At 35.6% G+C, this 27,330-nt stretch overlaps 4 protein-coding genes and 1 pseudogene across 5 annotated transcripts; all 5 read right to left on the bottom strand.

Annotated features, from left to right (window-relative positions):
* Positions 1-412: 412 nt before the first annotated feature.
* LOC111794567 (benzyl alcohol O-benzoyltransferase-like) lies at positions 413-4,598 on the bottom strand. Of its 2 annotated transcripts, none has more exons than XR_002815114.1 (2): positions 2,994-4,597; positions 413-579 (listed from the first exon to the last, which is right to left on the bottom strand). XR_002815114.1 is itself a non-coding variant. In XM_023676604.1 (2 exons), the coding sequence occupies exon 1, from the start codon at positions 4,429-4,431 to the stop codon at positions 3,067-3,069; it is 1,365 nt and encodes a 454-aa protein (XP_023532372.1). In that variant the 5' UTR covers positions 4,432-4,598; the 3' UTR covers positions 517-617; positions 3,032-3,066. The 2 variants fall into 2 exon arrangements, 1 of the variants encoding a protein (XP_023532372.1); XM_023676604.1 differs by having other exon boundaries at positions 517-617; positions 3,032-4,598.
* Positions 4,599-7,442: 2,844 nt separating this feature from the next.
* On the bottom strand, positions 7,443-8,908 carry LOC111795109 (benzyl alcohol O-benzoyltransferase-like). The gene is made up of 2 exons (XM_023677359.1): positions 8,459-8,908; positions 7,443-8,378 (listed from the first exon to the last, which is right to left on the bottom strand). The coding sequence occupies exons 1-2, from the start codon at positions 8,906-8,908 to the stop codon at positions 7,443-7,445; spliced, it is 1,386 nt and encodes a 461-aa protein (XP_023533127.1).
* Positions 8,909-12,446: 3,538 nt separating this feature from the next.
* On the bottom strand, positions 12,447-14,022 carry LOC111795749 (benzyl alcohol O-benzoyltransferase-like). Its single transcript, XM_023678315.1, has 2 exons — positions 13,557-14,022; positions 12,447-13,477 (listed from the first exon to the last, which is right to left on the bottom strand). Exons 1-2 carry the CDS (start codon positions 14,004-14,006, stop codon positions 12,548-12,550), a joined length of 1,380 nt encoding a protein of 459 aa, XP_023534083.1. The 5' UTR covers positions 14,007-14,022; the 3' UTR covers positions 12,447-12,547.
* A 4,432-nt stretch (positions 14,023-18,454) lies between these two features.
* On the bottom strand, positions 18,455-19,992 carry LOC111795863 (benzyl alcohol O-benzoyltransferase-like). Its single transcript, XM_023678476.1, has 2 exons — positions 19,543-19,992; positions 18,455-19,463 (listed from the first exon to the last, which is right to left on the bottom strand). Exons 1-2 carry the CDS (start codon positions 19,990-19,992, stop codon positions 18,528-18,530), a joined length of 1,386 nt encoding a protein of 461 aa, XP_023534244.1. The 3' UTR covers positions 18,455-18,527.
* Positions 19,993-25,603: 5,611 nt separating this feature from the next.
* LOC111795915 lies at positions 25,604-26,913 on the bottom strand (annotated as a pseudogene).
* Positions 26,914-27,330: the final 417 nt, after the last annotated feature.

Genomic DNA, 27,330 nt, shown 5'->3' with positions numbered 1-27,330 from the left:
TAAACGATGATTTTTCACTCCATAGAAATCTCGAGAGTTAAATAGACATCTCTAATTCTAATCATAAACAGAAATTTTATTAACCATGTTTCTCATTTCTCTCCGTCTATGGTTCATATTTGAGCTCAAATTGAGCTAGCTAATGTCTTCCAAGGAGTATTGGGAGTCAGAAATCTGTTAAAAAGGCATAATAGCCCGTCTTAGCCATTGATTCTGAAGGAGTGAGCTTGATGATAAGAGAAACGGAAGGGGCGTGGTTGGTGTGTTACTAGGTTAGTAGGGAAACCTCTAGATACATGAGTTAAGTCTAGAATGTCCTTAGACAAATCAATTCCACAAGGTGCGTTTGTATCCAAAGAATATACTAACTACTATGTTTCAATCTAAACAAGATTTCCATAACAAAAAATGTCTATTTCGTTTTGAACAGCCCGAATTAGATAACAAAGCTAAGTAGCTAAAGTCTACCTCGATATACTCGTTCTTCTCGAATATATTTACCTTTAAAAGAAAGTAGGTACCAAATGAGGAATTGTCCACTAAGATCAAAATTAACCCAAAAATTCATAAATTACAAACCTTATTTTGTTGTTATTTTTATTTAGCTAACATTTGATTTTTTCTGGTTTCTTGCTCTCACAAGCTTCGATAAATAAGACACCTTCGCCTGTACATTCGCCTGTACATTCAATAAGTAGCTTCCGTCCCAGCCCTTCCTTCAATCTCCCTACAAAAGGGTAGTAAAATATCAATGTCTCTGCGGTTACATTCCTTATCACATCCACGGGATCTCTTCCCTCCGTGATTGGATTATGTGGATGGAAAAATATTGATGGAATTTGAAATCTAAAATCTTCTTTATCATCGATATCTGAAAGTTGTTTAAACTCATAGGAGGTAGGTTTTGCTTGAGAAATCAATTCTAGTTGGCATCTTTGCACCTCGAACACAAAATCATTCTTAAACATAGCCATTAGAAAGAAACGAGCGAGTAAGAACCGTTGTTTGGAGTGTTAGGAGGGAAGCTGGTATTAAAATTATAACATAATGTCATTTGATTTTGGGTGACGCACAAATTCGAACAAAAGAAGTGCATCTGATCTCCATGTGATTGGATTCGTTATTTGAATGAAAGAGGTGGTTTGCGAAATAAAGAAAACGACACTGCACATATTCGGATGCTTCTCCCAATGTTTATTGGGTTATGGTCATGCGGAGTGTCACAATCATGTTTGTCCAAGGCGTGTTGTCTATTGCCACATGTTGGACGTTCTGGTTATGCTTGTCCAAGACGTGTTATCTATGACTACATGTTCGTTCCAAACTCATTTTACATGCTTCGGTGCATGACTATTCACCAAAATCATGTTTACCTCCATCATGACTAAAATGTCCCAAAATGTATTATATAGAGATATGACTAGTTATCACTTCTTCCTACGTAAGTTATATGTCATCAAAGCTGTTGCCTAATTGCTTTCCGCTTATAACATTACTTTCTTTCAAATTATTTTCAACGTATTTCCTCTCTCACGTCTTCTAAAATATTTATCTCAAACGTGACTCGAGGCTCATACGCCGACACTGTCCGCAAAGTTCGAATTGCTCACAACTAACTTATTTGCTGGGTAAGAACAAGTGTCACACAATTGCAATCTGGCTATCGTAGTGATACGAAGTACATGCCCATATAAGCTCTCTCAAAATTAAGGTGGTCTTTCGGTATTTTGACCTAATAGCATCTTGACTTGGGTCAAATACTTGAGCTCATAAACGAGTTTTTGTTTGACTCTTAATTATCCTATAACGTTTCCCGTTTGATCCTATTATCCAAAATCAACTATATAAAATTTAAATTGAAAAATAGTGTCTTAAATTGTTTAAAATAAAAATGTACATTTGAAAAAAAATGAAATAACATAAGGTAAGAAAATAATTGAATCATTTGCAACCACAAATTTATGGTGAAGAAAGAAAGTGATAAAATTGAGTGATCATATGCAAGTTGACATGATGGGACACGAATTTAATTACAGCTCAGAAGAAAGAGCGTACAAAATAATGTTCTTTCGGAATTATGTCCAAAATTGGTGTGCAACATTGTTTAAATAATTAAAACGTGGAGAAAATGTGAGTTCAATAAGGGTAAGAATCTATTATTTATGCATTTTAGAGATAAAAAATGTTTATATATTTTAAAAATAAAAATATTTAGATGTTCGAGTAACTCGAAATTTTAGCTGCATTTAGTAGAGTCGAGGATGAGCTCAGAGGGGATTTTGGTAGAGTCGAGGATGGGGAATCGGAATATAATCTTCGTCCCCTACTCTGTTTACCTAATTTGGAGAAAATCTCTATCCCCTCCCTCCCCATTTCATGTTTAAACGAGGTTTTTCCACTCCGTTCAAAGTGGGTTCTCTAGAAATCTCGATCTCGAGAGTTAAATAGATATCTTTAATTCTAATCATTAACAGAAATAGACATCTCATTTATCTCCACCTATGGTTCATATTTGAACTCAAATTGAGCTAGCTAATGTCTTTCGAAGAGTATCGGGGTTCGAAATCTGTTAAATAGGCATAATAGCCCATCTTAGCCATTGATTTTGAAGGAGTGAGCTTGATGATAAGAGAAACGCAAGAAGCGTGGTTGGTGTGTTACTAGGTCAGTAGGAAAACCTGTAGATACATGAGTTAAGTCTTGAATGTCTTGAGACAAATAGATTCTCAAGATGCGTTTGGATCAAAAGAATATACTTATATATTCCAATCTAAACAAGATTTCCATAACAAGAAACTTCTATTTCGTTTTGAAGTGCCCGAATTAGATAACAAAGCTAAGTAGCTAAAGTCTACCTCGATACTCGTTCTTCATGAATATATTTACTAATAATGTTTAAACCTTTAAAAGAAAGTAGGTACCAAATGAGGAATTGTACACTAAGCTCAATATTAACCCAAAAATTCATAAATCACAAACCTTAAATTACAAACCTTATTTTGTTGTTATTTTTATTTAGCTAACATTTGATTTTTTCTGGTTTCTTGCTCTCACAAGTTTACCAAATCACAGAGCCGATGGAATGAAGAAGCCATCAATGGACTGTTTCCCCTTCAACAAGCCATCAAGTTCTTCCACGAATCTTTCCATGGCCGGAGCAGGCAAGCACAAAGGCACCAAAACCCCCTTCTCCCCCATTTTGTTCTCGAACGGTATATAAAAGCTAGCCACGCCCGGGATCGCTCCGACACCGCCCTTCGCCGGTCCACCGTACGCAGCCTTCCCCCACCCAAAGTCCACATCTCCGAACCCAGCCCTCGTCACATCCGACACAAGGTATGATCTCACGACGGTGAAATGAGGCCGCCCTTTGGTCACCATAAGATCCGCCACCGACTTCATGTACTCCTCCGTCACGTCGGCTTTCGCCTTTCGAACCAATTCCAAGGCATATCCAACCGGGTTTTGGCAAAGCTTACCCGCCGTGGTGAGTGCCACTGGGAAAGCAAATGCATTGCCGTAATACCCTAATGGTAATGGAGGGTTGAACTTGGAGCGGGAGTTGACTATGCATAGTACTCGCACTTCCTCTTGTGGCTCTGGCTGAAGGGATATGGTGCGGAAGCGCCAGAGACAAGCTGTGAGGATCTCAAATGAGGAGCACTGCTGGAGGTGACTCGGTAACGTCTTACGAATGGCAGCGATCTCCGATGGGCCAAAGAAAAACGAGCGATGAGCCATGTCGTCGAGTGGTATGATGGTGCCTTTCGTGTCGGCCACTTCATCGTACTCACGATGACAACATGTCACTTCTGGTGGGTCTCGTGCATTTAAAAGAGCTCTTTTCCACACTGGACGAATCGAAGGACTACTCGCACCGCGCGCCATCTCGCCAACCGCCATCATGAATTGGACGAGACCAGACGCATCGCTCATAGTATGATTCAAACGAAGAGCAAAGATAAAACCGCCACACTTAAGTCGGGTCACCTGGATGAGCAATAATGGAGAATTGAGAACTCCATTAGAATTTGGAACATCGTAAAGAAGCTCCTCCAAACATGGGAACGGTGGTTGAAGTGCATCACCAAATTGTTCTAAAGTAACATCAGCATCTGCTTCAATAAACAAAACACCTTCTCCAGTACATTCCACAAACAACTTCCGCCCAGGCCCTTCTCTCAACCTACCCGCAAAAGGGTAGTAAAAGACCAACGTCTTCGCAATTGCCTCCCTTATCACGTTCGCCGGGTCCAGCCCCTCCATGCGCGGATCACGGCGATAGAACTGTATCACTGGAATCTGAAACCGAAGACCCTCCTGGTCATCGATATCAGAAAGTTGCTTAAACTCATGAGGGGTAGGCTTAGCCGGAGCTACCAATTCTGGTTGGCACCTCCGTACTTGGAATGAAAGAGCGGGCGTTGCCATACAGGAAGGAGAGGAGGGAAGCAGCTTTATCGAGTTGACGAGAGAATAGAGAGATATGAGCGGAATTGGGTGCGAGTGAAGGTAAGAGAGGGAAGGGGAGGAATTTATAGGGAGAGATGGGTGAAAGTTTCCATGGGAAAAAGAAATTGAAAGTCGTTGAAAGAATGCAGTGGCAGTTTCTTGTTGATTTCAGGGAACAAACAACGCTTTATTTCTTTAAGGTATTACTAGAAATTTCATACGTGTTTCTTTTGTAATTTAAGGAAACTTTCTTAAAAAGTAGTTGAGTAGACTATTCAATCAATGATTTAAAATTAGTTAAATTAACAAAAATGTTTGACTTTCCATTTTATCACAAAAATACTCAAAAATAATAATTTTAAATAAAAATACTAATTATTTTCGTCCAAAATTAATGGTTTAATGAATCTTTTAAACACCGTATTAATCAAAATGTATGTATTAATTAATTTTTTATTTATTAATATGGCGTTTAAAAATTTTAAATTATTTTTCTTATAATCTTAATTTAGAATCTTTTCCTTATAATTTTGATATTAGTTTAAATTAAAAATTTATGACTATGGTTTATAATTTATTTCAATTTAAATTTACACCAAGATTTTGAATTTGATCAAAAAAATTTAATATTCTCAATAGATATAATATTTATATATTAATAATATATTTAGGTGTTAAAAATTGGCCAATTTTAAATAATGTGTTAGGTCAAGTAAGCTTAAGATGAAACTCAATTGGTCGACCCAAAACGTCCAAATAGTAAAGCCCAAATACAATCAACCCCAAGCCCACATGTAAAGTAGCCACCTCAATTAGGGGAAGATGAAAAGCATGGCCGAACTGTTCTAAAGTAACATCTGCATCTGCTTCAATAAATAAGATACCTTCGCCTGTACATTCAACAAATAGCTTTCATCTCGGCCCTTCCCTCAATCTTCCTGCAAAATAATAGTAAAATACCAATGTCTCTGCAACTGCATTCCTTATCACATCCCCGGGATCTCTTCCCTCCGTGGTTGGATTATGTGGATAGAAAAATACTGATGGAATTTGAAATCTAAAATCTTTTTTATCATCGATATCTGAAAGTTGTTTAAACTCATAAGATGTAGGTTTTGCTGGAGAAATCAATTCTAGTTGGCATCTTTGCACCTCGAACACAAAATCATTCTTAAACATAGGCATTAGAAAAAAACGAGTGAGTAAGAACCGTTGTTTGGAGTGTTAGGAGAGAAGCTGGTATTAAATAACATAATATAATTTGATTTTGGGTGACGCACAAATTCGAACAAAAGAAGTGCACCTGATCTCCATGTGATTGGATTTGTTATTTGAGTGAAAGAGACGGTTTGCGAAATAAAGAAAACAACATATAGGTATAACGCTTGCTACACATATTCTGATGCTTCTCTCAATGTTTGTTGGGTTATGGACATGCGGAGTGTCAGGGTCATGTTTGTTTAAGGCGTGTTATCTATGGCCACATGTTGGACGTTCTGGTTATGCTTGTCCAAAACGTGTTATCTATGACTACATGTTCGTTCCAAACTCATTTTACATGCTTGGGTGTATGACTATTCATCAAAATCATGTTTACCTCCATCATGACTAAAATGTCCTAAAATGTACATGACTAATTATCACTTCTTCCTACCCAAGTTATATGTCATCAAAGCTGTTGTTGCCTAATCGTTTTTAGCTTATAACATTACTTTCTTTCAAATTATTTTCAACGTATTTCCTCTCTCACGTCTTCTAAAATATTTCTCTCTCACGTCTTCTAAAATATTTCTCTCAACGTATTTACTTTCTTTCAGAAGAAAGAGTGTACAAAATAATGTTCTTTCGGAATTATGTCCAAAATTGGTGTGCAACATTGTTTAAATAATTAAAACGTGGAGAAAATGTGAGTTCAATAATGGTAAGAATCTATTATTTATGCATTTTAGAGATAAAAATGTTTAGATATTTTAAAAATAAAAATATTTTGATGTTCGGGTGACTCAAAATTTTAGGTGCATTTAGCAAATTAATTACTATTTTCATTAGTCCATCTTAGTCCTTATGTGATTTACGTAGGAAGAGCAAAGGTGCCCAAATCAATCCCGAGTTCTATGGTCATCTAATATATGGTTCAGATCTCTCTCAATATGACTCCATATTAATGTCTACTACTAAAGGCTAGTTGCGGGATTACAATTTTATGTTGTTTTATTATTTCTTAATTATTTTATTACTGTGTTACTCCCCATATGATGATGAATATGGACACGTACATTATTATTATAATGATGATGATCATCATGCCTTACATGATATTTGAGGATTTGCTGACTGTCGAACGTCTGGTTACGGACAACTACCCTGACTATAATGGGTCTAGGGGGTGTGAACCGCCTGAAAACTCAAGCTCGCACATGTTGGTCGTGTGTAAGAAAGTACTACCCATCTAATTTATCCAGATTAGATGCCACATCTATGATGGTTTTAACTATAGGTTCCTAAATATAAGTTGCATATGTTTGCATTCGAACGCCAATAGTTGAGTCCCTTATTGACTATTTCTTAAAATACTAAGTCATGTGGTACTTTTATTTCAAGCAAAGACAAGACACCTGTGTACACCACTGCATCATAAGTCAAGACCATAAAATATGCATATGAGAGTGATATTTTTTTTCCTTAGATTTTATGTTAATATAGAGTGTTTTTATCTTTCGTATTTTATTTGATTTATTTAATATTTGGATGGATTCCTTAACCAACTTTTTGAAACATGTAAATCCATGAAAATATTTTAGGATGATATTTTTTTAATGTTTAGCGGAAATCTAGGATCATTACCATATCAAAGTAGATAATAGTTCAATATATTACCAGATACTTGAAAGTACAACTATAAATTATACTTGAAAGTACAACTATAAATTACAACATAACATAACATATTATGATACTTTTATGTTTGTTTCTCATAAGTGTTTTTTCGATTACAAAGCCGATGAAACGAACTTATGCTTTGAGTTTTTGGCTTCATTTGTTGGTATCGTCTTGAACAAATCCTCAAGTTCTAACACAAATCTTTCCATAGCTGGAGCAGGCAAGGAGAAAGGCACCACAATTCCCTCTTCCCCTTTGTTGTTCTTGAAACGTATATAAAAGCTTGTCAAACCAGGGACTGTTGCAGCCCCTCCCATGGCAGGTCCTCCAAAAATGGCATTTCCCCATCCAAAATCAACCTCATCCATCCTAGCTTTCCTCACATCCGACACCGCCAACGATCTCACCGCTGTTAAGTTCGGTCGTCCTTTGATTACCATAAGATCTGCCACGGAGTTCATGTACTCCTCTGTTAACTCATTCTTAACCTTCCTAACCAATTCTACAGCATAACCTAATGGGTTCATGCAAAGCTTACCTGCAGTGGCGAGCGCTGCCGGGCAAGCAATTGCATTGCCATAATATCCTAAGGGTAAAGATTTTGACTTGGTGCGTAAATTCACAATGCAAAGCAAGCGCATTTCTTCATTTGGGTTGGGTTGAAGGGCTATTGTACGAGTGCGCCAAATGCAAGCCGTGATGAGGTCGAAGGAAGAGCAACAACGGAGATGAGTTGGTAAGGTTTTGCGGATGGCAGAGATATCACTCGGACGGAAGATGACCGAGCGATGAGCCATGTCCTTGAGAGGGACGGCGATGCCTTTGGTATCAACAACTTGGTCGTATTCATGGTGCTTATGAGTGATTGTGGGAGGGTCCCTTGCATTTAAGAGAGCTCTTTGCCACACAGGAAGAATAGATGGTGCTACGGCACCTCGAGCTATTTCAGCTATGGCATTTAGGAATTGAAACATACCAAAAGCATCAGCCATCGTATGATTTAAGCGAATGGCAAGGATGAAACCGCTACATTTAAGTCGTGTCACCTACATTAACCAATTGTGTCACCTCCATGAATATTCATATAATTTTTCAAAGTAAAAGAACACATCGAACTTATACATACCTGAAAGAGCCACAGTGGACAGTCAATGATCCCATCTGAATCTGGAACGTTGTATAAAACATCCTCCAAACATGTAAATGGAGGGTAAATTGCATCGCCGAACTGTTCCAAAGTAACATCTGCTTCTGCTTCAATGAATAAGACACCTTCGCCTGTACATTCAACAAATAGCTTCTGTCCCGGCCCTTCCCTCAATCTGCCTGCAAAAGGGTAGTAAAATACCAACGTCTCTGCAAGTGCCTTTCGTATCACATCCACAGGATCTCTTCTATCCATGCTTGGATTATGTGGATAGAAAAATATCATTGGAACTTGAAATCTAAAACCTTCTTGATCATCGATATCTGAAAGTTGTTTAAACTCATATGGTGTCGGTTTTGCTGGAGCAACCAATTCCAGTTGACATCTTCGTACCTGGAACACAAAATCATTCTCAGACGACATAGCCATTAGAAAAAAACGAGTGAGTAAGAACAGATGTTTGAGAGAGTTAATATTTTGAGTGGTGGGAGGGAAATTGTTGTATTTATAGCAAAAGGACGTACGATTTAAAACTCCGTGGCCTTTCATGGTTCAAGGCTGTTAGTTGTTTCCAAATTGAAAGTCGCTTCAAATATGTTCACGTGTAAAATAAAAAACATTTTTTTAATTTGATTTTTGTGTTTTTTTTTGTATTTAAGTTCTAACTATAGCATTTATAAATATTGATATATAAGAATATTCAATAAGTTACTCGCTTCTCGACTACTATTATATTTATTTGTTAAAATTATTGTGGGGACACAAGTCGATGTCCCAATCAAGGGTGCGTCGAAGAGCCGCCGAAAAGAACCTAAGATGCAAATACTTGTTCCCAATGAAAAAACAACTAAGCAGTTCATGTTAAATACAATTCTGTGTGGGAAATACTCACACACTTTATTAAGATCGATCAAGATTTACAAAACAATCGGTAGAAACTATACTGTGTATTGATTGGGATTTCTTGGGATGATGAATTTAGGGGAGGTATTTATATGGTATTCAATCTATTCCTAAAATTGCTGCATTTTTCTAAAATACATAAATCATTTTCCTAAATTTAAATTCTTTTTTAAAAATAAATATAATTAAATCATTTTCCTAAATTTATTTATAAAATCCTATATCATAAATATAATTACTGATAAATGATTAGGATTTACTATGGTTGGGCTTTACCCTATTGAGTTATGATGACATTTTAATAGTTCAATGGTCCCTCCCCATCTCTCTTCCTAAAATCGTGATTTTTCAATAATTTGTATGATTTTGGATGATCAAGCTAACCGATCAAAATCATCTTAAGTTGAAGTTGAAGCTAGCTTGAACTCGTGTGTCTTCTAGATCCAGAGGTTTTTGAGTTTATTGAGTACGAGTAGTCAGCCTTACGGTAGTTCTTTAGAGGTGATAATAGAAAAGTTGACAAATAAGTCACCTTTTAAAAAACTCTTTTCTTGGACGAGCACGAGACTTTTTTTTTTGCAATGAACAAGCTTGATTTTAGCATTAGATTAATCACATTATTGCGGTGTGACCCTATAATTGGCCTCGACTAGGTATAATTAATTATAGGTACGTTCAAAAATTGTCACATCAATATTTATATATTAATAATATATTTAGATGTTAAAAAATTGCAAATTATAAATAATTTGTTAAGTGACTCCATCATAGAAATTTGATCGAATAAGATTAGGCTGATCAAACCCGATCATATAAAATAGTAAATTCAAATTTAAATTAGTTCAAAAAGATTGTCAAGCCCACATATAGAGTAGCCACATTAATTGGGGATGGGGAAATGGCATAGGTCCAATATTCAAATAAGAGTTAGATAGTAACTCGAACCATTTTTTTTTTAATTGTAACTCGAGGTAAAATAGAGTCCAAAGAAATTCAAATTCAAATTATAATATAATTTGATTTGATTTTGGGTGACGCACAAATTCGAACATATTGCACCTGATTTGCACATGATTGGATTTCTTATTTGAGTGGAAGAGATGATCTACAAAATAAAGAAAATGGCATACAAGTGTGATACTTGCTACACATATTCTGATGCTTCTCCTAATGTTTATTGGGTTATGGACATGCAGAGTGACATGGTCATGTTTGTTGAAAGCGTGTTGTCTATGGCCACATGTTAGACGTGATAGTCATGCTTGTCCAGGATATGTTGTCCATGACCACATGCCTGTTCCAAACCCTTTTTACATGCTTTAATCTTAGATAAGTTTTTACTGTTTCATGTTGCGTCAATACGTAGGTGTACGACTGTTCACCAAAATCATGTCTACATCTGCGAGGACTAAAATGTTCCAAAATGTACTATAGCGAGATATGACTAGTTGTCACTTCTCCCCTACCCAAGTTATATGCTATCAAAGTCGTTGTTGTCTAATCACTTTTAAATTGTAACATTGCTTTCTTTTAAATTGTTTTTAAACGTATTTGTATAAACAAAAAAAAAAATGAAATAACATAAAATAAGAATAAGAAAATAAATGAATCATCTGCAACCACAAATTTATGGTGAAGAAAGAAAGTGCTAAAACTATCTAGATATTTTAGGCTTTATCAATAAAAATATCTAGATATTTTATAAATAAAAATATTTAGATGATCGGGATCCAAAGATATTTAGATATTCTAAGAAAGAATTTAATTATTTTATTATACAATGTCTATTGCTGTAAATATCTCTCTACCCAAGTTTCTCATCGTAAGCAATTATAAGTGTACCCTTATTTTACAAAGTGAAGTGTTTTCTACGGAGAGTGGTGTACAACAGGTCTATATAAGTTGAGCCCTATCCACTCTTTAATCTATCGAACCTTGTTACTCCATCTTTAGAGGTGTACTTCACCAATCGGGTAACTTGAAATTTTAGGTGAACTTAGCCAATTAATTACTATTTTCATTAGTCCATCTTAGTCCTTACGATTTACGTAGGAAGAGCAAAGGTGCCCAAATCAATCTCGAGTTCTATGGTCATCTAACATATATGGATCATATCTCTCTCGATGTGACTCCATATTAATGTCTGCTACTAAACGTTAATTGGTGCTCTTTTAATGGTGTTTAACAAACTCGCTACTTAGTATCATTTTAAACTCCTTCAATGTTACTCAACACACTCGCCCTTAAGCACAACTAAATCTCCTTCTAGCACATTCTACTATGATATGGATCCCAAGTGTGTGACTTAACATCTAGGTAAACATTCACCAATTGAAGCAGTTCACAATTAGGGATTACAATTTATATTGATTTATCATTTCTTAATTATTCTACTATTGTGTACATTTACATCGGGTTATTTCCCCATTTATGATCATGAATATGGACACATACATTATTATAATGATGATCATCATGTCTGACATGATATTTGAGGGTTAACTGACTTTCAGACATCTGGTTACAGACAATTAGCCTGATTATGATAGGTCTAGGAGGTGCGAACAGTCTGAGGATTCACGCTTGCATGTGTGGGTCGTGTGTAAAGAAGTACTACGCATCTAATTTTGTTCGAATTAGAGGTCTCCTCTATGATGATTTTAACGATAGGTCCCAAACGTAAGTTGGATGTGTTTGCATTCCCTGACTCCAATAGTGGGGTCACTTACTGAGTATTTCTTAATATACTCAAGTCGCATGCTACTTCTATTTCACGTAAAAGCAAGACACCCATATACGACATTGACGACGTTGCAAGTCAAGATCATGACACATATATAGGATAGTGATATTTTATTTCTTAGACTTTATGTTTGTGTAGGGTGTTTTTACCTTTTGTACTTTATTTAATTTATTTAATATTTCAATGTGTTCCTTTAAAAACTTTTTAAAACATATAAATCCATGGCAATGTTTTACGATGATGTTTTAATGTTTATTTCCGCCTAACATATCATATTATGATCATGGTAGCAAGTTTAGGTTAGCAGAAATCTAGAATTGTTACCGTATCAAACCAGATAATAGTTCAATATTATAACCAAATTATATATTACATGCTACAAAATACAACCTTAAATTACAACCTAACATATTAAGATACTTTCATGTTTGTTTCCGACCAGTGGGGGAGTTTTTGGCTTCATTTGTTGGTATCATCTTGAACAAATCCTCAAGTTCTAACACAAATCTTTCCATAGCTGGAGCAGGCAAGGAGAAAGGCACCACAATTCCCTCTTCCCCTTTGTTGTTCTTGAAACGCATATAAAAGCTTGTCAAACCAGGGACTGTTGCAGCCCCTCCCATGGCAGGTCCTCCAAAAATGGCATTTCCCCATCCAAAATCAACCTCATCCATCCTAGCTTTTCTCACATCTGACACCGCGAGCGATCTCACGGCAGTTACGTTCGGTCGTCCTTTGATTACCATAAGATCTGCCACGGACTTCATGTATTCCTCCGTTCCCTCATTCTTAGCCTTCCTAACCAATTCTACAGCATAGCCTAATGGGTTCATGCAAAGCTCACCTGCAGTGGCGAGCGCTGCAGGGCAAGAAAATGCATTGCCATAATATCCTAAGGGTAAAGATTTTGACTTGGTGCGTAAATTCACAGCGCAAAGCAAGCGCATTTCTTCATTTGGGTCGGGTTGAAGGGCTTTTGTACGAGTGCGCCAAAGGCAAGCTGTGATGAGGTCGAAGGAAGAGCAACAATGGAGGTGAGTGGGTAAGGTTTTGCGGATGGCAGAGATATCACTCGGACGGAAGATGACCGAGCGATGAGCCATGTCCTTGAGAGGGACGATGATGCCTTTGGTATCAACAACCTGGTCGTATTCATGGTGGTTATGAGTGATTGTGGGAGGGTCCCTTGCATTTAAGAGAGCTCTTTGCCACACAGGAAGAATAGATGGTGCTACGGCACCTCGAGCTATTTCAGCTATGGCATTCATGAATTGAACCATACCAAAAGCATCAGCCATCGTATGATTTAAGCGAATGGCAAGGATGAAACCGCCACATTTAAGTCGTGTCACCTACATTGACCAGTCGTGCCACCTCCATGAATATTCATATAATTTCTCAAAGTAAAAGAACACATGAACCTATACATACTTGAAAGAGCCCCAGTGGACAGTCAACGATCCCATCTGAATCTGGAACGTTGTATAAAACATCCTCCAAACATGCAAATGGAGGATAAATTGCATCGCCGAACTGTTCCAAAGTAGCATCTGCATCTGCTTCAATAAATAAGACACCTTCGCCTGTACATTCAACAAATAGCTTCCGTCCCGGCCCTTCCCTCAATCTGCCTGCAAAAGGGTAGTAAAATACTAAGGTCTCCGCAAGTGCCTTTCGGATCACATCCACGGGATCTCTTCCATCCACGTCTGGATTATGTGGATAGAAAAATATCATTGGAACTTGAAATCTGAAGCCTTGTTGATCATCGATATCTGAAAGTTGTTTAAACTCATATGGTGTCCGTTTTGCTGGAGCAACCAATTCCCATTGACATCTTCGTACCTGGAACACAAAATCATTCTCAGACGACATAGCCATTAGAAAGAAACGAGTGAGTAAGAACCGTTATTTGAGAGCGTTAATATTTTGAGTGGTGGGAGGGAAATTGTAATATATATAGCAAAAGGACGTATGATTTTTGAGTGGTCTCCTTTCATAGTTCAATATGTGAAGGCGGTTCGTTGTTTCAAATCTGAAGCATCTTTAAATATGTTCACGTGTAAAATAAAAAACATTGTTTGAATTTGATTTTTGTGTTTATTTTGTATTTAAACCGTTAAAATTATAAATTTAATTCATAAAACTTTTAAAATTTTATTAAATTCATGGAATCAATTAAATTTAAAATTCAAAATTTAGAATTTTATTGACCATAAATTTATATTTACTAGATAATTTATTTTTATTTTTAGAATATTTAAAATTTTCATTAGAAAAAAGAAATTATAATAGATGTTTAATAAATTATTAAATATTTTGGTCATCCGCTAAGAACTTTAAGTTCTACCAATAAATAATAGGGAGGACACAAGTGGATAAGAGCAATTGAAAAGGACCTAAAATACAAATGCTTGTTATCAAGTGGTTCTATGGTACCTCCCATCTCTCTTTCTTAAATCATGATTTTTCAATAAATTACATGATTTTGGATAATCAACCAAACCCATTAAAATCGTTTGAAATTGAAGCTAGCTCGAACTCGTGTGTCTTCTAAAATTAGGGGTTTTTTATCCTATTACGTACGGTTAGTCAGCCTTGTCATAGTTTTTTTGAGGNTTTTTTTTTTTTTTTTTTTTTTTTTTTTTTTTTTTTTTTTTTTTTTTTTTTTTTTTTTTTGCAATGAACAACCTTGATTGGCCTCGACTAGGTATAACTCTATGTCTGGCCTTCAACCATGTCTTGCTTCTGCCTTCAAAAAACATTACCTTCCGTTGTCGTTATGACCCATAATTGGGTTTGACCTTATGGTTAGTAATGATATTTTTAACACTCTCCCTCAGCACTAATGCTCGTTCACCGCATCATGTTGAGCTGACATTGAAAGCCATCATATTTACCATTATTCAACCATTTTTAAACAAATCTACCACTTGATAATCCATTTTTTTTCTTCAAGCTCTCTCTAATTAAATAATTAAATGGTATTGCACTTCTACTTGATTTGTTCTAGCAAGAAATAGATTTTTTTTACTAGGCAAACCACATATTAGTTGTCACAATGAAGTGGGATCCGATAGTCAATTTTCTGGTGCAAATCATCGATTAACATTTCAGCTACATACTTTCTTAAGTTGCTTCAAGCGCTGCTGAGTACTCTATTTCTATAGTTGTAATGATATTGTTGGTTGTTTTTGCTGCACTAAGAAATTATTTCAGAACCAAACTTGAACACATACCCAATGGTTAAACTTCTAGTATCGTGATCTCTTGCATAGTCAACATCATAGTATCCAACTAGCTTGCAATCTTTGCTTCCTTTGTACAAAATATCCTAATCGATTGTACTTTTGACATATCTCAGGATCCGTTGAGCGGCATTCATATGAGGCTTCTTTGGACTTTGCATGCACCAACTAATGATACCAACTATATTCTTAAAGCCCTTTGGTTGAGTCATGTAGATCTCCCCGTCCAACTCTTCGTGCAAGAAAGCATTCTTTACATCCATCTGCCATACTTTCTAATATTTACTTGCCACCAACTCTTGTGGAACCTCATATGGTAGTGATTTTCGCCACTAGACTAAACATTTTATCATAGTCTAGTTGATATTATTGAGCGAACCCTCGAGTTAAAAGTTGACCTTTGTATTTCTCGATTCATCCATTTGGAGGACGCTTTAATTTGTAAACCCACTTGCAAAAGATGAGTTTGACATCTCCTAATCTTGGCATTAGTTTCTAGTTTTGATTTTGCTTTAAGGCTATAATTTTTTCCTCCATCGTCTTTTGCCAAGCCGAGTTTCGTGGTGTTTCTCCATGTCTCTAACTTTTTAACTTCGTCTTCTCTAATAGCTGCATTGACATACTTAGGATTTGACGTTCGGATTCTTTATGATCATCTAAGTTGTTAATTTGTCATTTTTGGAACGAGTTCACTTTGTTGAGTCAGTTCTTACTCACCAACGTTAATATCATTTGGATCTTCTGGTGCATCAACACTTGACTAAATATGTGCAGATGGCTCTCCTGTCTTCTATTGTAGAATTTCTTTAATGTTGCTGTATGGTAAGACTTTCTTCTCTGAGAACTACCATGTTTTTGTTGTGCCACTCTGATCGTGAGGCATGTGGTTTGAGCACCCTGAATCATTAATCCAATCCTTATCTTGTAAGCTCACATACTATCATCGTGAGTGCTAGCTCGTCTTCTTCTAAGACACCTAGTACATTTGCATCCCGTTCATCTTCCATCTTCTTTTTGGAGGTTGCCACATTCCCTTTTACTAATTTTTTCTTGGACACGTGACTTTTTACCATTGTAGCAGATGCCTTCAAATCTCTTTTATTGAGAACTTCTATTCGTTCTTCCGAGCTCTCCCATGTGTTGTTCCTGGTTGACTTCTTCCTTTGTCACTATTTTTGTATCCACATAGCTTATTATTGCTCCAACTCTTACTTGCGTAGAGCGCTTCTTTACTTTAATGTGATATTTCTTCCTTAGTCATAGCTTATTAGCAAACTAACAAATTTTCAAACTCCACAAGTGATGGTTGAGGGAGCCATCCTTAAACGACAATAACAACTCAAAACTTAAGCTTTTTAAAAGAAGCGTTTTAATCCAGAAGTCAAATATACATATGAGAGAAAGAATCAAAGGATCATACACGTAGTTTTATTTTTAGTTCCATTCACAAAGTTTCATTACTTAGATATTGTCCCTTCTTATACAAGTTATGTGTGATCTTGTTTGCGTTTTCGGTACAATTATTTCAATATGGATAATAGTTTAATATATTATCAAATTACAGATTACATGCTTCAAAATACAACTATCAAAACTCTAGTTGTGACACGGCCTACACGTCCATATAAGCTCCACAAAAATTAAGATGGGCTTTCGATCTTTGACCTAATAGCATCTTGACGGGTCAAATATTTGAGCTCATAAACGAGTTTTTGTTTGACTCTTAATTATCCTATTCGGGTTTGATCCTGTTATCCAAAATCAACCATATAAAATTTAAATTAAAAAATAGTGTCTTAAATTGTTTAAAATAAAAATGTAATTGATTTGTAGAATTACATTTATATAAACTAGAAAGAAAATAAATGAAATAACATAAATAAGAAAATAAATGAATCATGTGGTGAAGAAAGAAAGTGATAAAACTGAGCGATCAAATGGAAGTTGACGTGATGGGACATGAATTTAATTATAGGTGAGAGTGTACAAAATAATGTCCTTTCGGAACTATGTGGAAGATTGGTGTCCAATATTGTTCAAATAATTAAAACGTGGAAGGAAAATTTGAGTTCAATAATTGTATGAATCTATTATTTATGCATTTTTAAAAATAAAAATATTTAGATGTTCGGGTGACTCGAAACTTAGCCAATTAATTACTATTTTCATTAGTCCATCTTAGTCCTTACGCGATTTGCGTAGGACGAGCAAAGGTGCCCAATTCAATCTCGAGTTCTATGGTCATCTAACATATATGGATCAAATCTCTGACAATCGTGACTCTATATTAATGTCTACTACTAAAGGCTAGTTCGTGCTTAACTTAAGTATCATTTTAAACTCCCTCAATATTACTTGACACACTCGCCACTAAGCATAATTAGGGATTACAATTTATGTTGTTTTATTATTTTTTAATTATTTTATTATTGTGTACGTTTACATTGGGTTGCTTACACATTTATGATGATGAATACGGACGCTTACATTATTATAACGATGATGATCATCATGTCTTGCATGATATTCAAGGGTTTGCTGACTTTCGGACGTCTGGCTACGGACAAGTAGCTTGACTATGATGGGTCCAGGGGATGCGAAGCGCCTGAAAACTCACGCTCTTGGACGTGTGTAAGGAAGTACTACACATCTAATTTATCCGAATTAGAGACCACATCTATGATGGTTTTAACTATAGGTCCCAAAATATGAGTTGCATGTGTTTGCATTCACTACCCCTAATAGTGGGGTCACTTGGGGAGTATTTTTTAATATACTCAAGTCATGTGCTACTTCGTAAATTCAAGTCACCCTTGTATGTTAGTGGCGACGTTGCAAGTGAAGATCATGACACATGTATAGGACAGGAGTGATATTTTATTTCTGAGACTTTATGTTAGTATAGAGTGTTTTTACCTTTAGTATTTTATTTGATTTATTTAATATTTCAATGGGTTCCTTTAAAAACTTTTTGAAACATGTAAATCCATGACAATGTTTTACAATTATATTTTTTAATGTTTAGGAGGAATGTAGGATCTTTACCATATCAAACTAGATAATATCAATATATTACCAAATTATACATAACTATAAATTACAACCTAACATATTATGATACTTGCATGTTTGTTTCTCACAAGTGTTTTTTCGATTACAAAGCAGATGAAACGAACTTACGTTTAGAGTTTTTCGCTTCATTTGTTGATATCGTCTTAAACAAATCCTCAAGTTCTAACACAAATCTTTCCATAGCTGGAGCAGGCAAGGAGAAAGGCACCACAATTCCCTCTTCCCCTTTGTTGTTCTTGAAATGTATATAAAAGCTTGTCAAACCAGGGACTGTTGCAGCCCCTCCCATGGCAGGTCCTCCAAAAATGGCATTTCCCCATCCAAAATCAACCTCATCCATCCTAATTTTCCTCACATCCGACACCGCCAACGATCTCACCGCAGTTAAGTTCGGTCGTCCTTTGATTACCATAAGATCTGCCACCGACTTCATGTACTCCTCCGTTACCTCATTCTTAGCCTTCATAACCAATTCTACAGCATAGCCTAATGAGTTCATACAAAGCTCACCTGCAGTGGCGAGCGCTGCAGGGCAAGCAAATGCATTGCCATAATATCCTAAGGGTAAAGATTTTGATTTGGTGCGTAAATTCACAACGCAAAGCAAGCGCATTTCTTCATTTGAGTCGGGTTGAAGGGCTATTGTACGAGTGCGCCATAGGCAAGCCGTGATGAGGTCGAAGGAAGTGCAACAACGGAGGTGAGTGGGTAAGGTTTTGCGGATGGCAGAGATATCACTCGGACGGAAGATGACCGAGCGATGAGCCATGTCCTTGAGAGGGACAACGTTGCCTTTGGTATCAACAACTTGGTCGTATTCATGGTGGTTATGAGTGATTGTGGGAGGGTCCCTTGCATTTAAGAGAGCTCTTTGCCACACAGGAAGAATAGATGGTGCTACGGCACCGCGGGCTATTTCAGCTATGGCATTCATGAATTGAAACATACCAAAAGCATCAGTCATCGTATGATTTAAGCGAAAGGCAAGGATGAAACCGCCACATTTAAGTCGTGTCACCTACATTGACTAATCGTGTCACCTCCATGAATATTCATATAATTTTTCAAAGTAAAAGAACACATCAACCTATACATACTTGAAAGAGCCACAATGGACAGTCAATGATCCCATCTGAATCTGGAACGTTGTATAAAACATCCTCCAAACATGCAAATGGAGGGTAAATTGCATCGCCGAACTGTTCCAAAGTAGCATCTGCGTCTGCTTCAATAAATAAGACACCTTCACCTGTACATTCAACAAATAGTTTTCGTCCCGGCCCTTCCCTCAATCTGCCTGCAAAAGGGTAGTAAAATACCAACGTCTCTGCAAGTGCCTTTCGTATCACATCCACGGGATCTCTTCCATCCATGCCTGGATTATGTGGATAGAAAAATATTCCTGGAATTTGAAATCTGAAACCTTCTTGATCATCGATGTCTGAAAGTTTTTTAAACTCATAGGGTGTAGGTTTTGCTGGAGCAACCAATTCTGGTTGACATCTTCGTACCTCGAACACAAAATCATTCTTAGACGACGTAGCCATTAGAAAATTTGATATTGAAATATTTTGAGTGGTGGGAGGGAAATTGTAGTATTTATAGCAAAAGGACGTCTGATTTTTTGAGTGGTGTCCTTTCCTAGTTCAATATATGAACGCGGTTAGTTGTTTCAAATTGGAAGCATCTTTAAATATGTTCACGTGTAAAATAAAAAACATTTTTTAAATTTGATTTTTGTGTCTATTTTGTATGGAAACTGTTAAAATTATAAATTTAATTCATAAAACTTTTAAAATTTTATTAAATTCATGAAATCAATTAAATTTAATTTAAAATTTAAAATTTAGAATTTTATTTATATTTACTACATAATTTATTTTTATTTTTAGAATATTTAAAATCTTCATTAGAAAAAAAAAATTATAATAAAAATTTAATAAATTATTAAATGTTTGGGTCATGACCCATAATTGGGTTTGATTTTATGGTCAGTAAGGATATTTTAACACTCTCCTCCCCACTAATTCTCATTTACTGCACCATGTTGAGTTGACATTGAAAGCTCTCGTATTTACTATTATTCAACCCTCTGCCACTTGACCGTATATCTTTTTCTTCTGACTTTTTAATTAAATGGTAGTGCACCTCTACATGATTTGTTCTAGCAAGAAACAGATTTTTTTTATTAGGCAAACCACATATTGGTTGTCACGATGAAGTGTGATCGGATAGTTAATTTTCTGGTGCAAATCATCCATTAAGTGTTTCAACCACGTACTTTCCTAAGTTGCTTCAAGCACTGCTCTGTACTCTATTTCTATAGTTGCAATGATATTGTTGGTTGTTTTTGCTACACTAAGAAATTATTACAGAACCAAACTTGAATACATACATAGCGGTTAAACTTTTGGTATTGTGATCTCTTGCATAGTCAGCATCACAATATCCAACTAGCTTGCAATCTTTGCTTCCTTTGTACAAAATATCGTACTCGATTGTACTTTTGACATATTTCAGGATCTGTTGAGCCGCATTCATATGAGGCTTCTTTGGACTTTGCATGCACCAACTAATGATACCAACTACATTCTTAAAGCTCTTTGGTTGGGTCATGTAGATCTCCCCGTCCAACTCTTCGTGCAAGAAAGCATTCTTTACCTCCATCTGCCATAATTTCTAATATTTACTTGCCATGAGCGCTAGTGGAACCCATACGGTAGTGATTTTCGCCACTAGACTAAACATTTCATCATAGTCTAGTTGATATTATTGAGCGAACCCTCGAGCTACAGGTTATCCCTTGTATCTCTCGATTCATCCATTCGAATGAAGCTTTAATTTGTAAACCCACTTGCAAAAGATAGGTTTGACATCTCCTAATCTTTGCATTAGTTTCTAGTTTTGATTTTGCTTTAAGGCTATAATTTTTTTCCTTCACCTCATTTGTCAAGCCGAGATTCATTTTAAAATTTAAGAATATTTTTTTAAAGTAATTTACATAATTCATATATATATATATAGGTTCAATTAAAATTTTATGCCTTTCTGATTTTCCGTTTCAAATTCATACCTATAATCAACTCATTTCAATTTAGTCCTTAGATTTTTAAAATAATTTAAATTTGATCCAAAAAAATTAAAAAAAAAGTTCGATAAATAATAGTTAGGGCTAAAACTCAATCGGTTGATTTAAAACCAACAAATCTCACACCGAACTAGTAAGGCCCAAATACAATCAGGCCCAAGCTCACATATAGAGTATGCTTGAACTCATGAGAGGTAGACTATAACAACTCAAAACTTAACGCTTTTTAAAAGAAGCGTTTTAGTCCACGAGTCAAATATACATATGAGAGAAAGTATCATAAGATCGTACATGTATGGTTGAGTTTAGTACTTAAGATCAATAAAAAGGACCGTGTCAATTTGAATAGTTTAGACATAATAGGTAGAAGGAAGAGCAACAACAAAGGTGAGTGGGTAAGGTTTGGTGGATGATAGAGATATTAGAGGGGTGAAAGATGATAGAGCGGTGAGCCATGTCGTTGAGAGGGACGACAGTGTCTTTGGTATCAACAACTTGATTGTATTTCAGGGTGGTGATGAGTGATTATGGGAGGGTCATTTTTCGTAAGCTATCGTATCCATTAGTTTTTGTAGTGATTCATGGTGGTGATGAGTGATGGTGGGAGGGTCCCTTGCACTTGAGAGAGCTCTTTGCCACAATGGAAGAATTGATGGTGCAAGGCACCACGAGCTATTTCAACTATGGCATTCATGAATTGCAACAAACCAAAAGCATCAGTATGATCTAAGTCGTATCACCTACATTGACCAATAAAAATAATCTATAAATATTCATATACTTTTTCAAAGTAAAAAGACACATCGACCTATATATACCTGGAAGAGAAACAATAGACAGTCAATGATCCCATCCGAGTCTGGAATGGTGTATAAAACGTCCTCCAAACATGCAAATGGAGGATAAATTGCATCGCCAAACTACTACTTCAATAAATAAGACACTTTCACCTACACATTCAACAAATAATTTTTCTCAATTTGCGTGCAAAAGGATAGTAAAATACCAATATCTCTGCAAGTGCCTTCCTTATCACGTCCACCTGATCTCTTTCCGCCCTTCTTCGATTATATGGATAGAAAAATATTTATGGAATTTGAAATCTAAAGCCTTCTTGATCATCGAAATTTGAAAGTTATTTAAATTCATAGGAGGTAGGTTTTGCTGGAACATCTAATTCTGGTTGGCATTTTCGCACCTCGAACACAAAATCATTCTTAAACGACATAGTCATTAGAAAGAAACAAGTGAGTAAGAACGGTTGTTTGACAATGCTAACGTTGAGGTACTTGGACTCGAAAGGCAGCTGGTACTTATACAAAACCTATACCAATTAATGTTCTTCCCTCAAAATGTGAGGCTATAAATTGTTTTCAAAATATTCCAATTAGTTTTTTTAATTAACTATTGAGAAATATATTAAATTCAAAATTAGCTTTATTATACATTAATTTTAAAGTTTAATAAAAAAAAAAAAAAAAAAAAAAAAAAATTAAATATTTTAAAAAAAAATTTAATGCAAACTTGTATCGACCACGAGAAATGTGTGGAGAAAACAATTCACACGTTTTTTAAATGATTTTTAAATTTATTTTGGTTTGTGGATTTTAAACCTTATATCTATTTTTATAAATAATTAACGACTTAACTATTAACGCTTTTTAAAAGTTGAAACCATTTTGGAAATTTAATAGTAATAAAAATAAAATAAATTTCAATTTCTACGTTTTACCTCTTGATTTTTTTTTTTTTTTTTTCCTTCTTGAGTAAATAGAGTCTAATTTCAAATTAAAATTATAACATAATTTAATTTGATTTTGGGTGACGCACAAATTCGAACCAAGTGCACCTGACGGGTGCACTTGCACGCGATTGAATTTGTTATTCGAGTGAAAGAGGTGGTAACAATGTATCGATGTAATGTTGCTAAACACATTCTGATGTTTCACCCAATGTTTGTCGGGATATGGACATGTAGAGTGTCATGGTCATGTTTGTCTAAGGCATGTTATCTATGGTCACATGTTAGACGTCCTGGTCATGCTTATTCAGAACATGTTGTACATAGCCAAATGCCCGTTCCAAACCTCTTTTGCATGCTTTCATCTTAGATAGGTTTTTACTATTTCATGTTGTGTCAATACGGGTATATGACTGGTCACCAAAATCATGTCTACACTCCTAAAATGTCTCAAAATGTAATATATGGTGTTATGACTAGTTATCACTTAATCCTACCCAAGTTATATGTTATCAAAGTCGTCGTTGCCTAATCGCTTTTATCTTATAACATTGTTTTCTTTCAAATTGTTTTCAACGTATTTCTTAGCTCACGTTTTCTAAAACATTTCTTTCAAACGTAACTCGAGACTCGAGCATACGCCGACGTTGTCCGAAAAGTTTGAATTGCTCATGGCTGACTTATTCGCTGGGTAAGAACAAGTGACGCATAATTGCAATATGGCTATCGTAAAAGTGTGATAGTAACACGGAGTACACACCCATATAAGCTCTGCCAAAATTAAGATGGCCTTTCGGTCTTTTGACCTAATAGCATCTTGACTTAGATCTAATACTTGAGCTTATAATCTAGTTTTTGTTTGACTCTTAATTATCCTATATCGAACCCAAACAAAAATGTAATTGATTTGTAGCATTACATCGGTATAACCGAGAAGAAAAAAAATGAAGTAACATAAAATAAGAAAATAATTGAATCATTTGCAACCACAAATTTATGGTGAAGAATGTGATCACATGGAGTTGACATGACGGGACATGAATTAATGTCCTTTGGGTACTATGCTGAAAATTGGTGTCCAACATTGTTTAAATAATTAAAACATGGAAGAAAATTTGAGTTCAATAACTATACGACTCTATTATTTATACATTTTAGAGATACAAATGTTTACATAGTTTAAAAACAAAAATATTTAAATGTTCGGGTAACTCGAAATTTTAGGTGCACTTAGCCAGTTAATTACTATTTTCATTAGTCCATCTTAGCCCTTACGCGATTTGCGTAGGAAGAGCGAAGGTGCCCAAATCAATCTCGAGTTCTATGGTCATATAACATATATGGATCATATCTCTGACAACGTGACTCCATATTAATGTCTAGTACTAAAGGCTAGTTGGTACTTAACAAACTCGCTACTTAGTGTCATTTTAAACTCCCTCAATAGTACTTGACACACTCGTTGCTACAACTGAATCTCCTAGAACCCTCTACTATGAGATAGATTTGAAAGGTTTGAAGTGGGTGACTTCACATCTTTTTATGCTAGGTAAACATTCACTAAATTGATGTGAATAATTAGGGATTACAATTTATATTGTTTTATTATTTCTTATTTATTTTATTGTTGTGTACATTTACATCGGATTACTTCCACATTTATGATGATGAATACGGATGATCATCATGTCTTGCATGATATTCAAGGATTTGCTGACTTTCGGATATCACACTACGGAAAACTATGATGGGTCAGGGGGGTGCGGAACCGCCTGAAAACTCACGCTCGCACATGTTGGTCGTGTGTAAGAAAGTACTACACATCTAATTTATCCGAATTAGATGCCAGATGATTTTAATTACAGGTTCCTAAATATAAGTGACATGTTTACATTCCCTAACCTCAATAGTAGTGTCACTTAGTGACTATTTTTTAATATACTCAGCCATGTGCTACTTCTATTTCAAGAAAAGGCAAGGCACCCTTCTAAGTCAGCGAGGACATTGCAAGTCAAGGTCATGACACATGCATAACACAGTGGTATTTTAGTTTTTAGATTTTATGTTAGTACACGGTGTTTATACCTTTAGTATTTTATTTTATTTATTTAATATTTCCATAGGTTCCTTTAAATACTTTTTGAAATATGTAAATTCATGACAATGTTTTACGATGATATTTTTTAATGTTTAGCACAAATCTAAAAGGGTTACGATATCAAAGTAGATAACAGTTCAATATATTACCAAATTATAGATTACATGCTTGAAAGTACAACTATAAATTATAACATAACATATTAGGATACTTTCATGTTTGTTTCTCATGAGTGTTTTTTCGATTACAAAGTCGATGAAACAAACTTATGCTTTGAGTTTTTGGCTTCATTTGTTGGTATCATCTTGAACAAATCCTCAAGTTCTAACACAAATCTTTCCATAGCTGGAGCAGGCAAGGAGAAAGGCACCACAATTCCCTCTTCCCCTTTGTTGTTCTTGAAACGCATATAAAAGCTTGTCAAACCAGGGACTGTTGCAGCCCCTCCCATGGCAGGTCCTCCAAAAATGGCATTTCCCCATCCAAAATCAACCTCATCCATCCTAGCTTTCCTCACATCCGACACCGCCAACGATCTCACCGCTGTTAAGTTCGGTCGTCCTTTGATTACCATAAGATCTGCCACGGACTTCATGTACTCCTCTGTTAACTCATTTGGGTTGGGTTGAAGGGCTATTGTACGAGTGCGCCAAATGCAAGCCGTGATGAGGTCGAAGGAAGAGCAACAACGGAGATGAGTTGGTAAGGTTTTGCGGATGGCAGAGATATCACTCGGACGGAAGATGACCGAGCGATGAGCCATGTCCTTGAGAGGGACGACGATGCCTTTGGTATCAACAACTTGGTCGTATTCATGGTGCTTATGAGTGATTGTGGGAGGGTCCCTTGCATTTAAGAGAGCTCTTTGCCACACAGGAAGAATAGATGGTGCTACGGCACCTCGAGCTATTTCAGCTATGGCATTTAGGAATTGAAACATACCAAAAGCATCGCCATCGTATGATTTAAGCGAATGGCAAGGATGAAACCGCTACATTTAAGTCGTGTCACCTACATTAACCAATCGTGTCACCTCCATGAATATTCATATAATTTTTCAAAGTAAAAGAACACATGGAACCTATACATACCTGAAAGAGCCACAGTGGACAGTCAATGATTCCATCTGAATCTGCAACGTTGTATAAAACATCCTCCAAACATTTAAATGGAGGGTAAATTGCATCGCCAAACTGTTCCAAAGTAACATCTGCATCTGCTTCAATGAATAAGACACCTTTGCCTGTACATTCAACAAATAGCTTCCGTCCCGGCCCTTCCCTCAATTTTCCTGCAAAAGGGTAGTAAAATACCAACGTCTCTGCAAGTGTCTTTCGTATCACATCTACAGGATCTCTTCTGTCCATGCTTGGATTATGTGGATAGAAAAATATCAATGGAACTTGAAATCTGAAGCCTTGTTGATCATCGATATCTGAAAGTTGTTTAAACTCATATGGTGTCGGTTTTGCTGGAGCAACCAATTCCAGTTGACATCTTCGTACCTGGAACACAAAATTATTCTCAGACGACATAGCCATTAGAAAGAAACGAGTGAGTAAGAACCGTTGTTTGAGAGCATTAATGTTTTGAGTGGTGGGAGGGAAATTGTTGTATTTATAGCAAAAGGACGTACCATTTAAAACTCGGTGGCCTTTCATAATTCAATATGTTTGAATTCACTAAGTTGTTTCCAAATTGAAAGTCTCTTTAAATATGTTCACGTTTAAAATAAAAAAAAACATTTTCAAATTTTATTTTTGAATTTATTTTGTTTTTCAACCCTTAAAGTTCTAAATTTAATTCATAAAACTTTCAAAATTTTATTAAATTCATGTTATTTAGAATTTTTTTTACCATACATTTATATTTACTAAATAATTTATTTTTAGAATATTTAAAATTTTCATTAGAAAAAAAAATTAAGATATAATAGAAGTTTAATAAATTATTAAATA

Source organism: Cucurbita pepo, chromosome LG05 (assembly GCF_002806865.2).
Source record: "Cucurbita pepo subsp. pepo cultivar mu-cu-16 chromosome LG05, ASM280686v2, whole genome shotgun sequence".
NCBI classification, from domain to species: domain Eukaryota; kingdom Viridiplantae; phylum Streptophyta; class Magnoliopsida; order Cucurbitales; family Cucurbitaceae; genus Cucurbita; species Cucurbita pepo.
The sequence above is the reverse complement of the archived record's forward strand: the minus strand, read 5'-3'. Positions and strand labels throughout refer to the sequence as shown.

Coding starts and splice junctions, on each gene's coding strand:
- LOC111794567 (XM_023676604.1), bottom strand. CDS start 4,431: ATGGCAACGCCCGCTCTTTCATTCCAAGTACGGAGGTGCCAACCAGAA.
- LOC111795109 (XM_023677359.1), bottom strand. CDS start 8,908: ATGGCTATGTCGTCTGAGAATGATTTTGTGTTCCAGGTACGAAGATGT. Junction 8,379..8,458: donor GTCCACTGTGGCTCTTTCAG/GTATGTATAAGT, acceptor TGGTTAATGTAG/GTGACACGACTTAAATGTAG.
- LOC111795749 (XM_023678315.1), bottom strand. CDS start 14,006: ATGGCTATGTCGTCTGAGAATGATTTTGTGTTCCAGGTACGAAGATGT. Junction 13,478..13,556: donor GTCCACTGGGGCTCTTTCAA/GTATGTATAGGT, acceptor TGGTCAATGTAG/GTGACACGACTTAAATGTGG.
- LOC111795863 (XM_023678476.1), bottom strand. CDS start 19,992: ATGGCTACGTCGTCTAAGAATGATTTTGTGTTCGAGGTACGAAGATGT. Junction 19,464..19,542: donor GTCCATTGTGGCTCTTTCAA/GTATGTATAGGT, acceptor TAGTCAATGTAG/GTGACACGACTTAAATGTGG.